Below are 15,063 nucleotides of genomic sequence, written 5' to 3'. Positions count from 1 at the left end.
TGTCTTTCCTCCAGCCCCCTCCCCCGCGCGCCCCAGGAACAGATTAATCATTTTCTCTCCATGAGATCACCGGTCGTAATAATTTATGCTAATATTATTCCCGCCCCGTTTCTCACCCCTTCTCCTTAAATTTCCCTCCTACCTAAGCGGGGACGGGGGGAGAAGAGAAGAACCCTTTCTCTCTCTCTCTCTTTTTAACCCCCTCCCCAATCTTTCTCTGGGATAAAGGCCCTTTATCGCAATGCATAAGAATGCAGGCCCGGCTGGATCAGGCCAGCGGCCCATCTAGTCCAGCAAGTCCCCTGTTCCCTCAGAGACGCTGGGCACTTCCGACGTGAGGCAACTCGAATCCTTACAGGAGCGTTTAATAACTTTCGAAAATCCTTTATGGACCCCTCCCCGTCAAACCGCCGCCAACTGACAACCCAAAGGCAGGCGCGTTTCAAATCTTTAATCTCTGAGGTAAACTGAAGCCAAGCGCGCACCCCCCCCCTTTCTTCTTCCCAACGCTTCCCTGTCCCTCGGCTGATCCTCCCTCCTTCTAGCCTCGGCCCTTTATATGTACGTCCCTTTATGCGGCCTCCTCCTCCTGCCACCCCGCCCCGCCATCTCCCCTCCCACCAAGCGGCAGCCTTTCCCCCCCCTTTCTCCACCTCCTCAGGACCCACCGCCCCTCGGACGCGGCATGCAAGCTAGGGCGCCATTGGCCGAGCCGCGTCGCTCCTTCCATGCGGGAGGCGAGGATTGGGTGAGGGTGGGAGGAGGAGGACGACGAGGCCCGCCTTGCCCGTAGCGAGAGCGAGAGCGAGTTGTATGTGTGTGTGTATAATGTGTGGTGAGTGAGGAGAGAAGGGAATAAGGGAGGGGGAGCAGAGAGAGGAGGAAGGCGCGCGCGCGCCGGGGTTGAGGGTGGGGGGGAGTTTGCCTTGCCTTGCTTGCCTGCCTTTTTTCCCCCCTCCCTCCTTCTCTCTCTCTCCCTGGCAGTGTCAATGGCTCCTCCTGCCACGGAGCGGCGACGGGCTTAAGCCGAAGCCGGGCCAGGGGGAGCTGTGGGCGACTCCCTCGAGAGAGAGAGAGACGGGGGGGCACGAAAGCGGCGATATTTGAGGCTGGGGGAAGGGGGAGGGAGGGGAAAGCGCGCGCTCGTGAGGGGAACGAGGAGGAGGAGGAGGAAGGAGGAGAAGGGGGGGTCACCAGCGGCACGAGCATCTCCCCCCCCTCTCGCAACCTCGTTAACCGCCGCCGGCGGAGGAGCGACCTGAGCGGCGACTGAGGAGAAGCAAGGAGGAGGCTCCTTCTTTTCCACCGAGAGAGAGCGAGCTCTCAGTCGGGCCGGTTCCCCTCAGCCGGCGGGGGGGGCTCCCTCGTCCCTTCCTTTCCTCTCCCCCCTCCTACCCCCTCTCCTCCCCCCCTACCCACCCCGAGTACCGGAGCCCGGAGGAGCGACCCCCTCTCCTCCCCCCGCCCGAGCCGGCAAATGAACTCGGTCCGAGCCGCCAACAGGAGACCCAGGCGAGTGTCCAGGCCGCGCCCGGTGCAGCAGCCGCCGCCGCCGCCTCCGCCGCCGCCTCCTCCCGCTCAGCCGCCTCAGCAGCAGCAGCAGCAGCCACTGCAACTGCCGCCGCCGCCGCCGCCACCGCCGGAGAGGAACAACAACGCCGCCGCCGCTGCTGCCGCAGCCGCCGCCGTCGCCGCTGGGGAAAGGGGTAAGAGGCCGGGGGTGGGTACCGTGGGAGGGGGGCAGCGGGTGTGTGGGGGGAGGCGAACCGGGTGGGGGGGTCCCCCCTCATATAACTGCGAGGCAACGCTGTTTCCCCCACCCTTCCCTCTCCTTTCAAGGCGTACAGGCCGCGCTTTGTTTGGCTCGGGCCCTATTGGGGGTTTGTGGGTGGGCTGGGTGCCTTTTAAAAAAATAAGCTCGTTGTGGGTTCCTCTCAGGTAGGGAAGTGGGGGGGGGGGGTCCGAGAGCATAGCGCCCCCTTTCGGTTCCCCTCTGAGGGAGGGGGGAGAGAAGAGAGGCCCAGGATCTCTCTCTCTCTCTTTTGGCCACAGGGTGGGGAGACCACTTCCCTTCCTCCCCCCCCCCGTGTCCGGGACACGGCGTGTATCCCAGTAACTTGTGTTGACACCTTTCCTTTTATTCTCTCCGTCCCCTCCCAACTCTTCCTCTCAGCCCCCACCCCCTGCTTGCCTCCCTCCCTCTTTCCCCCTCTTTTCTCTCCCTCTTTTTGTAATGGTGTCTCATGGAGACAAGAACTGCTCTTTCTCCCCCCCCTCCTCCTCTTCCTCTCCCTCCCTCCCTCGCCCTGCCCCAGTGTTTTTGCTGCGCAGTTTGCATTCAGTGTGGCTTTGGTTACCCGGGGCCCGGAGGAAAAAAGAGAGAGAGCGAGCGAGATCGGGAGGGTTTGTGTGTGTGCGGAGGGGGTGTTGTTCGGTGGGGTAGCACAGCACCGAGGAGAGGGATCGCAGACCGTTTTCTGTCCGGGTAGATCATCGGCCATTTATTTATCTGCCTCCTGTCTCCTCCACCCGCCCCCCTCCGCCTGTTCTCTCCCCTCCACCACCACCACCCAGTTCACCCACCGCCCTAAATAAAAACCCACAAATATTTGCTCCTGGTGTCAGGCTGCTGCGGCTGGCAGCCGAGGAGCCTTCTCCTTTTCTCGCGCGTGCGAAGGTTTCGCTTCCCTGCCTGTGCGTGCTGGTCCTGGGCCTAGTGTAAAAATGTTGTCAGATTGGAGGTAGTCAGGGAAGCACCATTGTCTGAAAGAACTGGGAATGTAGTCGTGGTAGGGAATCCTCCTCCTCTTCTTCTTCTTATTCCTCCTCCCCTCCTCCCCTGTTTTCTTTCCTTCCTTTTCCCGTAATGGAGGCTTTAAACGTTCATCGTGCAAATAAATAAAAACAGGGTCTTGGGGGTTTCTATTACTGGGCGGCCCGCGGCGGGGAGGGTGATCGCTCGCTCAGCTGCATAACTGTTGCCATATTAATTGGCTGGGGTTCTCTCCCTGTGTTGGTGTGCTGTCGTCGCAGGGTTATTTTCTAAAGGAGAACAGGGGTGGGATCGAAGGAGACATTTTGCATTTATTATCTGGTGGGTTGGATTTTTTTTATTTTTTATGCGCCGGTGTCGCACCTATCGCATGATAAAAGGAGAATGACCTGTGGTACGGTGGTTAAGACGTTTAACAAAAACACCCATAGCCGTTGTTGTCTTTTGTTTGAGAGTGTGGGGATAATACGTTAGAGGGGAAAATGTTGTAGTCTTAAGAACTGCATTGAAACTCAAAGAGTTTTTGGTTTTTTTAAAAAAAGATAAAACGGGCTTCCATTAACTCATTAAACAAAGGGACAGTAACCTGCTGAAACGCTTTTAATTCTTTCTTTCCTCCATGGCTTTCCTCCCCCCACCCAATTGGTCAACACAAGAATGTTGCCCAAACCACATAGCTGTGTATTTTCAGAGGATGTGATGTCCTATGCCCAATTATGGCTTTTGTGTAAACCATTAAAAATCTTTCTCACATCACTTACATAATTACTGATCATGCTTTTTTTTTTAAGGAGTTCACTTCCTCCTTTTGTATGTACTGTATTGTACATTTTTGCCCTCTTGTGTTACATGTGCATGGAGGTTTTTTAATTACGAGCTTATGTGTTGACAATTTCTACATAGTTGAGCAAGGTTTTGTGACAGGTGAGGAAAATGTAAAGGGAAGATTGCTGTTGAATACTTCTATTAATTACTGAACTGGAAGTTTTCATTTTAAAATATTTCTAGGCTGCTTTGGGGGCAATGTCCATCAGAAGTGGCTTATAAATGTAAAACATGAAAAGAAAACAACATAAATGTTCTCAGTGTTAACCACCAGTCCAGGCTTAATTATTCTGCTAGTACTAATTTCTTACCTCTGGATATCATTCATTTTAATACAAAATTTTAGGATTGAGATGTTTGTGCATAATATAAATATTCACTTGACAACTAAGAAGATATATAGTTAATCTCAGCAGGAGATGTTCTGCAGCCAAATAAATGATAAGCCCTTTCGTGTTTACATATTAAATATAAGAATTATTAGGGTGGCTGACAGATTTTTGGGCCTGAAAATTTCCTCCAGTTCTATACTCATGTGAAACACCAAGGAAAGTATATTTATGAAGGTGTGCTTGAGTTTTTTTACTCAGACTTTTAAAGGTCAGTGGTAATATCTTTCCTCAATGTGATCTTAATAAATTGACCATTTAAAAAATATATATTCATCTGTTCTTCCTTAATTTTGGATCTCTTCTGGGTGTTCTAAGATTCAAGTATCTTTTAAATTGGGATAATAAGCCTGATTATTCAGAAGTAAATGGCACTAAGAGAAGAGTATTAATTCTAAGTGTTTAAGATTGAAGACCCAAAGTCATTGGCCTTCCATGGTCACAAAGGCAGGTCAACCAAACAAACAAGACTTTAAGGTACCAAGGGTATATCTGCTCTTTGCAATATGTATCTATTTTGTATTTAGAAGAAACCTTATAAAACAATTGAGAAAATAAGTCCGTTCATATGTAAGATGCTAGGAATTACTTTAGAAAGATAAACAGAAGTACAGTAGAGACCTATTAGATGAGGCAATGAGTATAATAGCACTCTAGGTTTAAAAATGTGAATTCTAGGGATAAGTCATATGATAACAAATTTAGACTTGTTTAAGATCTGTATACTTTTTGCATGCTTGATTTGAATGTTCAAATTGTAATGTGTATTTCTTCAACAAGAGCACTGCTTCCAAGCATCTCTGTGATGAGGTGTGCTTATACATGCACTGTTCATTGTAGAAATGCCAGTGGTTTGTGCACATGGTGAACAAATTTGTGTAAGCATGCAATCAGAGCAGACAAGAAAAGTCTACAAGTATTGGGGAAAATGCAGTTGTGTGAATCAATCCTCAGTACTGTACAAAACAGGAAGTGAATCGTGCAGTACTGAATTTATATCTATCTGTGCTATTCACTTCAGCTGAGTTATTTTCAAATTAGTTTTATGATATTTCTAAAAAGGTTCTGGCTTTCCAGTTGGAGTGCTACAATGTTTTACTACAAGATGAACTTCTTTTTTGAGGGAGGGCAACATTTAGGAGCCAATTTGGAAGAGAAACTCACTGCTTAGTGAAATAACCCAGGTGTTAGTCACCAGACCCAGTTATTTAGCCATCAGTATTGTCTGTATATTTGTATCCTGACTATGGTGCTTTCTAGTGCTATCCTAGAAATATGGCTCTTAGACTGAATGCTAGATGTTTTATCTCTTGGAAATATGTTCAAGTTAATATACAGTGGTACCTTGGGTTACATACTCTGCTAACCTAGAAATAGTACCTCAGGTTAAGAACTTTGCTTCAGGATGAGAACAGAAATCGTGCAGAGGCGGTGCAGCGGCAGCAGGAGGCCCCATTAGCTAAAGTGGTTCTTCAGGTTAAGAACAGTTTCAGGTTAAGTACAGACCTCCGGAAGGAATTAAGTGCTTAACCTGAGGTACCACTGTACATAGTTTTGTCTCCTGTAGTATATTGTAGAATTCCATTTTAGGGATTTATAGTAAAAGCATTATCATGACAATAATTTAAATTGGCAAATGATACCTGCTGAATCCCAGTCTATGTATTCTACCTAATTCAGACCTAGTTGTGACTTAAGCAGTTTTTATATATAACTTGTTACAAAATAATGTAATAACATTGCAAGCAATGCAGTGGGGGTAGATGGATGCACATTCTGTTGTGGACTTTTGTGTTCATAGTTCCTGATCCAGCAAGCAATATACATTCAGGATCTTGCTTCCACACATGGATCCGTTCAGCTGAATTAGGGTGATATTGGGAATAGAATATGGATTGATTTTTAAATTAGGCCTTTTAACATTGATTTAAAAACAGTTGTGTGATCTGACTTCTCTGGTTAATTTCTTAAAATTGATTCTTATGTAATTATACCATCAAGCATGTTATTTACAATGAGTATAGACTTCAAGAATTGCTTTTGGACAACTAAGCAAATGATCTAGTAAAAAACACAAACTCTTTGTATGAATTGTATGTCTCAATATAACAGTAACTTGCTAATTGTCTTTAGTTGTGTAAGGATATGTGGGATAGTCTGGCCTGATGCACCTTGTTCACTGTTGCTTCTACTGTATAGTTGAGTTCATGTGGACTAATTTGTAAATAGTGCAGATATGTGGTGGACTTTACTGAAGGTCAGAAATATTCATCCTTGCCTTTCATATATGTTACATTTACCACACATCAGACATGAATCCAGAGTTAATTAATGAGAAGGCATGTGCTGAATGCTGACATCAACAATGTATTTGAAGTTGAAGTCTACTTAAGACTGTGTGCCAGATTGCTAGATACACCTTCTCCACTATGCATGGTTAATGCTGCTTGTTTATGGCAGGGTAGTTTACTAATCATATTAGTTAGTGCTGTCACCTTTATAATAGAATCATAGAACTGTAGAGTTGGAAGGGACCGTGAGGGTCATCTTGTCCAACCCCCTGCAATGCAGGAATCTTTTGCCCAATGTGGGACTTGAACCCACAACCTTGAGATTGAGTTTCATGCTGTACCAACCGAGCTATCCCAACAGCAATAACCTGTTTAGGTGAAGACATGCTTCCACATACTGTAGAAAAGGTGACCATCTTGTGCTATACATGTGGACTTGATCCAGTGGCTAGAACCAGATGTGTGTTGAGTGCCGCTATTATGATCCAGCTACAGGAGACCACACACAGCACTCGTTTGTATGTAAGTGTGCAAGAATCCAGATTCCCAGTAGCCACTGGCATGTAAAGCTTGTGTCTTCTGTTCCAGTCACTGCAGGGGAGGTAAAGGCAAATTTTGTTTGGTTTCCAAACTTTACCAGAAAACCTCACAATCTCCTGCAAACAGTGTTTCCAAGAACTAAGCACAGAAATCTGCTTCTATATCTGTATTGCCCATGCTAAATTGCATAATCTCTCTTCATCCCACCAGATTTATTGACTACATGTTTTTTAAAAAGGTGAAAAACACAATACTGGCACTTTTAAAATTATTATAGGCAGCAGGCCTTGTGCAGAACTAATCAACATGTGACTTAAAACTAAGGTGTATTTCATTCAACTGCCTAAGGCAGTTATAGGTATGTCATTCTATTCCTCATAATATAATACTGATTTTCATTTTTTTTGGAAACATTTTTAAATTAAGAAAGCTGCATTAATGAAAGTTTGTATTCAAAGTATTGTAAATTCCTACACCCTTCCTACTGCAACTGCTCAATCCTGCCAAAGAGTTGAGCCTACGGAGACACTCCAGAATGTTGTATGAGAGAACTGGCAGATATAGGAGGTCCACATTTGCACATATGGAAATGTCTTCCTCACATTCAAGAAACTCCATGGACTTAGTTCTAATTAAAGCATTTGTCATGGGTCTAGATCCCATATCTATCCTGATAATTTTTTTTAAAAAAATGATATTTTATTCAAATTTCGAGAAAGAGTTTACAAAAATAATAAAATAATACAGAAAAAATAGAAACAATAAAAAAATACAGAATAGAAAGAAAAAAAGAAAAAGAAAATAAAAAACAGTAAAAAAATAAGTCCATCTTTCAATGTCTTATTTTTCATTCACTTGTTTCCCTGACCTCCTCACACCTCCCTTTTTTGTATTCCATTTCGAATGGTTAATTCAGCAAATCCTTTCCCTCTTTGTTTTTATCTTAGTTCTTTATCTTGACATATTGTAACCTTATAATTTCATCTATTTAATAAATCATTTTTACATACTCCTTTTTAACATTGTTACTAAAACCACTTCGTTTCATTCCAGCATCATTTTAACATTCGTTAATTTTGCAGTGTTTCTGTAAATAGTCCTTAAATTTCTTCCAATCTTCTTCCACCGACTCTTCTCCCTGGTCTCGGATTCTGCCAGTCATTTCCGCCAATTCCATATAGTCCATCACTTTCATCTGCCATTCTTCCAGAGTGGGTAAATCCTGTGTCTTCCAATACCTTGCAATAAGTATTCTCGCTGCTGTTGTGGCGTACATAAAAAAAGTTCTGTCCTTCTTTAACACCAATTGGCCGACCATGCCCAGGAGAAAGGCCTCTGGTTTCTTCAAGAAGGTATATTTAAATACCTTTTTCATTTCATTATATATCATCTCCCAGAAAGCCTTAATCCTTGGGCACGTCCACCAAATTTTATATTTTTATAATTTTATATACCTGATCCTGAGTTGGAAATTTATGAGGCCACTTTGCTGCTCACTGCTTGTTTTTTTTGTGTGCCTATACAATGTGTGGCATGTGCTGGTTTGTAGATATTTTTGTCTCCTAGCACTGACCATTTTGTTTGATAGATTGACACTGTGCTGTGTGACATCATGGCATCTCATAAACTGGGATGACCTCTGTAAAGTAGCTGTGGTCATATCTGCTTAGTTTTAGCTACAGAAAAGCTGGAAAGTGGTGAAGTTTGCTGCCTGTGTCCTTGATGGTGAGACACTACTTGCTTATTTTCGAAACAAATATTGACTGTTTTCTGTTTGATTTTATGAGGTATGTCTTTAATATATAACCCGGTGATACTGCTTGTACTCACATATCATTCTCAAATATATGTAGACAAACTGCATATTTTTTTTACCACACATTTAATTTTAAATATAGTTATGTTTTAAAGAGGACTTCCAACATGCCAGGTGGAACAATGAATAAATACAGTGGCATAGAGCAAAAATGTGAACCGAGAGGATAAACTTTAATTCAGAACAGTTACAGGTTGGGGATGCAGTCCTGTTTCTGCTGAAATGTCCTTATCATCAGCAGAACCAGGATTTTGTATATTACTTTTGAAAGGTAAAGCTGTCAATATAAGGGTGTTGGATTCCATTAGGTAGATATTTTTAAATGTATCTTTAATATTTTATAGTCTTTCAGCCTGTTTCCAATATTTGCTGAACTAGCAAATAGTGGTTGGACTAAGCTAACTTAGTATAGGATGTGGAATATTATATTGCGCTTATACAATGTTAAAATCATGGTATATTGGAGTTGCAGGAAGATACTATGATGACAGGTTTTTGGATTTATTGATGTGGTCAGTTTTTCCTAGTACATGGTAATGTGCACTTGTAGCACTTGAACTAGCTTCTGTTAGTCTCGGGATGCAGTCTTCTACTCCAGTAGATTCCAGACACTTTGCCTCTTGGGAGTTCTCACCTGTTGACTATTATCATATTCTTGGGTGTACATTTAGTTCAGTTAGGTTACTGGTTAGGTCTGTGTACAAACTGCTCTTGAGTGTGTGCTCAGAAACACACTCCTGCATTTACACATTGTAGAGAAAGATAGCAGCAGTATTAGGCAGTCTTTTGGAGAAGCTTTTATACCACTAGGGATCATCTTGTAGGTAGGATCTCTGAAAAGTTTCTAAGGAACTCCAAGGTTTCCTGGAACATAATTTGAAAACTACTGTTCTGTTTAGTTGAAATTCTGGGCAAGTTTGTACTTTTGTTAAAAGGAGAAAGAAGATGATAAAGTTAGAGCCGCAGTGTCTAGTTGATTGACCAGCTTGATTGATTGAAAGGTTTCCAATTTGTTTTTAAAGGTGCCCTCACATAGGAAGCTGATCTTTTTGAAAAGTTTTATTTTTAAGAAACAAGTTTTTTGTCTATTTGTGTCTCAGTGAACAAGATGAGGTGTGGGTTTTAAAAGAAAACAGGGTTCTTGACTCTCATGAATGAATCCAGTACTTCAAATTTGTAACCAGTTAAGATTAGCTCTTGTGCAATGCTTTGAAAGTAATTATACAGGTTTCATTTGTGTAGTAGTTCTTTATTTATTTTTACCAGCAGCTTATCAGATGTTTTGAGAATTCAGTCTTGTATAGAAAGTACAATACATTTTTATATACGTTGTAAGCTGCCCAGAGTGGCTGGGGAAACCCAGCCAGATCTGCAGAGTATAATTATAATTATTATTATTAGTCTAGGATTAGAGATTTCCATATGGAAAACAACTGCATGTAGGCTTAATAGGAAAGAACCATTTTTAGAATTACCTTCGGAAGTAGGCTAGATGTTTCACCATCATATACATTTTGCTAGTTCTGTATATGTTAGACTTTGGCTGCAATACTAAATGTGCTTTGAACACAGTGAAATTTCTATATTATGCAACATTTTTGGCTGTGTTTTATTGAGCCCTGATTGTACCACCTGTGTAAGGTTCTACCTACAAAGATCTTGCAGAGGCTGAAATAGAACATGGTTTGGGAGGGACATTGGTAGAGGCAATGTTAGCAGTTATGGTCAAGTTTGGGATGTCAACTTGAATTCACAATAATTTCTCATACTGCATTTCTCTGCCTGTACACACACACACACACACACAAAATGAGAATGAGAAAATTTGTGTGAGAGACAGACAGTTGCCCCCCTCAATACATCCCTTTGTATGCTTATGAAGAAAGTACCCCCATCCCCTGATGCAACTCTCTGCCTGAGTCTGCATCCTATGAACTGTTTCCATGGCAAGATGTCAGAGCAGGTCTACAAACATGGCAACCAAGCAGCAACAGAACTCACTGGGAACCACAGAGGGAACAAATGAACAAATAGAATACTAGCCCAGCATCAATATAAAGGTACTGTACTCAGGATGACAGACAGGTTGAGTAGGATTGTGTTGGAAAAGTGGATAATTTGCTGTAGTAGGGAAGAATTGATGTGTTCTTTTTTCAGGCATAGGAGGTACCATATTTAAAAATGGATGTATTCTTTCTCCACAGGAGAATATTGGGGGGGGGGGAATCAACAGGTTATAATATTGATATACAGTAGGAATAAACATAAACTGGTCACATACAGCACTTCATTAATAGTACTATAAAAACATAGTATAAAATGAAATGGTAGGTGCATTTTGTGTTATTAAAGCGTATTTTAATCATGCTGGTATAACTGGAATGATTTTAGCTCATTAAAGTACAATAGTGATATCCTATTGTAATGTTCTGCCTTCGTAACATACTTCCACTAGCTATTTGACCTTTCTGTCCATTGTGGAGAAAACTTGGAGGACCATATGAGTATTGTGGTACCTTGGTTTAAGAACAGCTTAGTTTATGAACAACTTGGATTAAGTACGCTGCAAACCCGAAGTAGGTCTTTTGGTTTGTGAACTTTGCCTTGGAATAAGAATGTGTTTCGCTTCCTGTTGAGTGTGTTCCATCTGTAAATTGAGTCCGCCGCTGCTATGGGAAAGCACGCCTTGGTTTCAGAATGCTTTGGTTTAAGAACGGACTTCCGGAATGGATTAAGTTCGTAAACCAAAGTACCACTGTAATGCCTACTCACATAGGGAGTTACATGCATAGACTCCAGTTTAAGAAGTTTCTAAGTGCAGTGGGGGAGTGTGCATGAGCCATGGGTGCAATATCACATGTACAGACTTGAATGCTGGAATGATAATGTGAAGCAGTGCATAAATTAAAGAAGCCAGTAACCTTCAGTGCTGTGTATTGTGTCAGAGCAGTGCTGTATGTTTCTTTTCGTAGATTTGGTTGATTTGACATTATCTATTTAAGCTGTTCTAGATGTTACTTAAAGCTGCTAAAAATATAGAGATAGAAGAAAGTAATTGAGGCTTATAGCTATATAAATGTAATAATGCAGTTGATATATTTTCAAATTTAAAAATGCATGCTTTTGGTATTGAAAATACTTACTCTTCTGCTGCCTGTGACGATTTGTTATAACTCATGATTATAGTGAGTGGAATCATGACTTAGTTGGTCTGAGTAAAGCAGCCAAATTGTACTTAACAAATCAATACTGGGTTACAGGAATGTAACCATGAAACTACTGGTGCTATGCCAAGAGAGGCTTGGGAGGAGTTAGTAAATGTATGGCTTGAGATATCTTGTATTACTGTTAATTGTTCTTAGCTATGTTGATTCAACATGTATTGCTTCCAAGGCAGCATAACATGAGGAACCATGAACATGCTGTTATCCAAGCCAGAATGTGGCCTTGGAAACTTTAGTTACTGCAACAGTGACAAGCAATGTAATCTAACAATGACAATTCTTGAGATCAATATCCCCTTCACTTAGTCTCCTTTTGCCACTGATTTATTGTAACGAATAGAATTGTAGCATACAGATGAATATTAAGAGAGTGGTGATGACTGGTTGAATTAAATCTGTCATAATTAGTAGCTCAGATGGGGCAAGACTGACTGTAGCCAATATAATCATAGCAATTAGATACTCTAGTCATTAATAGTAGTTGAGTTGCTTGTTCCTTTTGAGTATAGACTGTTGTACAAGTTTCAGCTAATTTCAGCTGTTTAGAAACCTTTACATGTTTAAGTTTACCAGACTGCATCAATATGGAAACTTGTGTAAAGTGCTTTGATTTTTATCAAGAAATTTAAAACTTAACAGGCTTGTCTTCTAACTGAGCATTTTCAACTCAAAGAATAGGGTTGGCAAAGTATTCTCCCACTCTGTTTACAAATGGGAAGTGCTTATACCAGAGGAGCATGAGTTTCTAGGTTTCCTTTTCTACCTGTAACCTCTCACGTTGCCCTAAATGATGTTCTTGTATGGAGAGGTTACCCTTCAAGAGCTACTTTCCAGGAGCACAGACTTTTTTGTCAACAGAGACTGGAAAAACTCAATGCATATTTTGAATCTGTCATGCAGTCATATTAACTTAAGAAGAGCCCTGCTGGATCAGGCCAGTGGCTCATCTAATCCAGCATTCTGTTCTCACAGTAGACAACCAGGTGCCTGTGGGAAGCACATAAAGAGCCTTTCAACTCCAAAGTTTGGAGAAAGGATAGGGATTGTTTTGCAGTTGCACAGTGAAGGTCCTCAAAGAGCCTTGTCTGTGCAGGGCAAAACTGGTAACCTCTTTCCACCTGCTGGCCTTTCCTATGTAAGACTTGGAAAGGTGAGCAGGGAAACATGTTATATGAGCCATCCAAAGGTGCTTTCCATCCCTTTGACCTTCCCAACCTGACCTTCCCTCAGGAAAGATGGGGAAGGAGCACTGGATTCTGCTTCCTAAAAGTGCTCCATTTCCCATTGGGCAGCAGCATCTAGGAGTGCATGTTCTCATAGTCTTTCATTCTGTTGTAGACTTGTGCCTTTGAGCAATGTTTTATAGAACAGCTTTGAACAGTTTTGTTGCCCAAATTTTGTATTGGATATAAATGTGTTAAACGTGAACAGATTTATGCTAAGGTAGAATTATATTTTAGAGTTGGAGAAGTTTCATTATTTTCAGTATTGACATGTAAATTACTGAATAAGTTGGACATCATGGTTTTAAAAAGTCCATTTGAAATTCTGGTTTTCCTGTTTCCATCAGGAATAGGACTAGGCTTCCTCAGTCTTGGGCACTGATGGTATTGGGTTGCAGTGTCCCAGTCAGTCCTAGCCAATGGTTCTTGTAATGCAACAGCATCTGGGATCCTCTGTTGGGGAAGGCTGCAACAGATCGTCAGAAAGCCCCCTCAGACTCTGATTTTTATGAAAGCACATTTTTTATGGCAATGTATCGCAGCACTGAACTGTCTTTATTATGGGGGGAGGGGGTCTAATTGGATTGTTTTTGTGTATTGATTATATTCTGAACTTGGAAGTCTGTTCTTCATATGCTTTTTAGAAACTTGTAGTTTTTCTGTGGCAGGCAAAAAATGATTGCATCGCAAATGACTTTAGTAACACTCTTGTGATGGTAGGGTTCCGTCTCAGAAGGACTGATTATGGGAGATGTTGCTGGAAACTGTCTTTTCACTGCCTGCTGAGGCAAATGTGTGTTTCCCTAAAGCTCAGATTGTAAAAGAAATAATGATTTTTGCATAGTTCTTTTCCTGGAGAACTGATTCGTCTAGATCTCTAATAATGGGTATTTGGTTCCATTACGTCCATGGAAATGTACTCTCCAGTTCATGGAAAAACACAAACTTCTGCGCAGTTAAATTTCAGCATTTGTGAATGGGCGTTGATGGATGACTTACGAAGGTATGAGCAACAAAAAACAGAGAAGGTTGTCAATATACTTTCTTAAATAATTCTAGTGTGCTCCTTAATTATGAAGGAAGATTCTAGAGATTATGCTTAGTTAAAATGTTTTGCAGAATAACAATGCTTGACTTTTCAGAGTTAGGGCTGCTGTGTTCAGTGGGGTATACTGGGGAACCTGCATCCCTCCAGGTGTTTTGAACTACTTCTCCCATAATCTTCTACCATTGGCAGTGCTGGCTGGGACTGATGGGGGTTGGAGTCCAACACATCTAGAGGGCACCATGTTGGCTATGCCTGGGGAATACACAACAGAAAGCGTGTTTCAGACTAAAGTCTCAGTGTATTTAACCAAAGAGAGAGATGCCTTCTGTATAGCATATATTTTTGGTCTCAGATGTTTATGTAGTTAATATATTTGTATCTCTGAACATGCAGTTGGAATTGTGGCAGTGCCTGGCTGCAGGGATTGATAGGTTGTACAGGATTAACAAAATTAACATGGTATGCACAGCAGGTTAAAAACAATGCTTAAAATAACATTATTTAAATCAGAACCCATGAAACCAGCTCAGTTGAGTGTGTTGTGGCCTCTACAGTTCCCTGGGCTGCTTCAAATTTACAAAGAAAATTAAACAATCTCTTCTTACTTCAAATCTCTTATAAACCTGTTAGGAACCTTTATTTGATTTATTTTGAAAGTGTCCCTTTTCTGAAATAAAAATATAGCTTATGTGCACCATCTTACATTTAGGAACTCTGGAAGTACTTACAGTGATGTTTTGTAACCATGGGCATTACTTGTTGGGCTCAACATTTTTAGACTTGAAGTTGTGGTTTGCTAACTTGAACAAATGCTGCAAAATGGATGAGTGAGTCCATGGCTGATGACAGTAGTATATTATCCATTTTGGTGTTTGGGCATTCATCAGAAACATGAGAAGGAATGGTACTACTCAGTTAGCAGGGCGCTAGGCAC

At 42.0% G+C, this 15,063-nt stretch overlaps 1 protein-coding gene across 5 annotated transcripts in view; it reads left to right on the top strand.

Annotated features, from left to right (window-relative positions):
- Positions 1-637: 637 nt before the first annotated feature.
- Positions 638-15,063, top strand: part of FBXO11 (F-box protein 11) — a 70,470-nt gene continuing 56,044 nt past the window's right edge. The window contains exon 1 of one of the 5 annotated variants that reach the window (XM_083605050.1): positions 638-1,706. In XM_083605050.1, the coding sequence (XP_083461176.1) occupies positions 1,478-1,706 (229 nt within the window). In that variant the 5' untranslated portion in view covers positions 638-1,477. Of the gene's footprint in view, positions 1,707-2,321; positions 2,486-8,497; positions 8,606-15,063 lie in introns of those variants that run through there. The other 4 variants (XM_083605051.1, XM_083605054.1, XM_083605053.1 and 1 more) reach the window with 4 other exon arrangements.

The sequence above is a fragment of the Podarcis filfolensis genome (genome assembly GCF_964270895.1).
Source record: "Podarcis filfolensis genome assembly, chromosome: 3".
NCBI classification, from domain to species: domain Eukaryota; kingdom Metazoa; phylum Chordata; class Lepidosauria; order Squamata; family Lacertidae; genus Podarcis; species Podarcis filfolensis.
The sequence above is the reverse complement of the archived record's forward strand: the minus strand, read 5'-3'. Positions and strand labels throughout refer to the sequence as shown.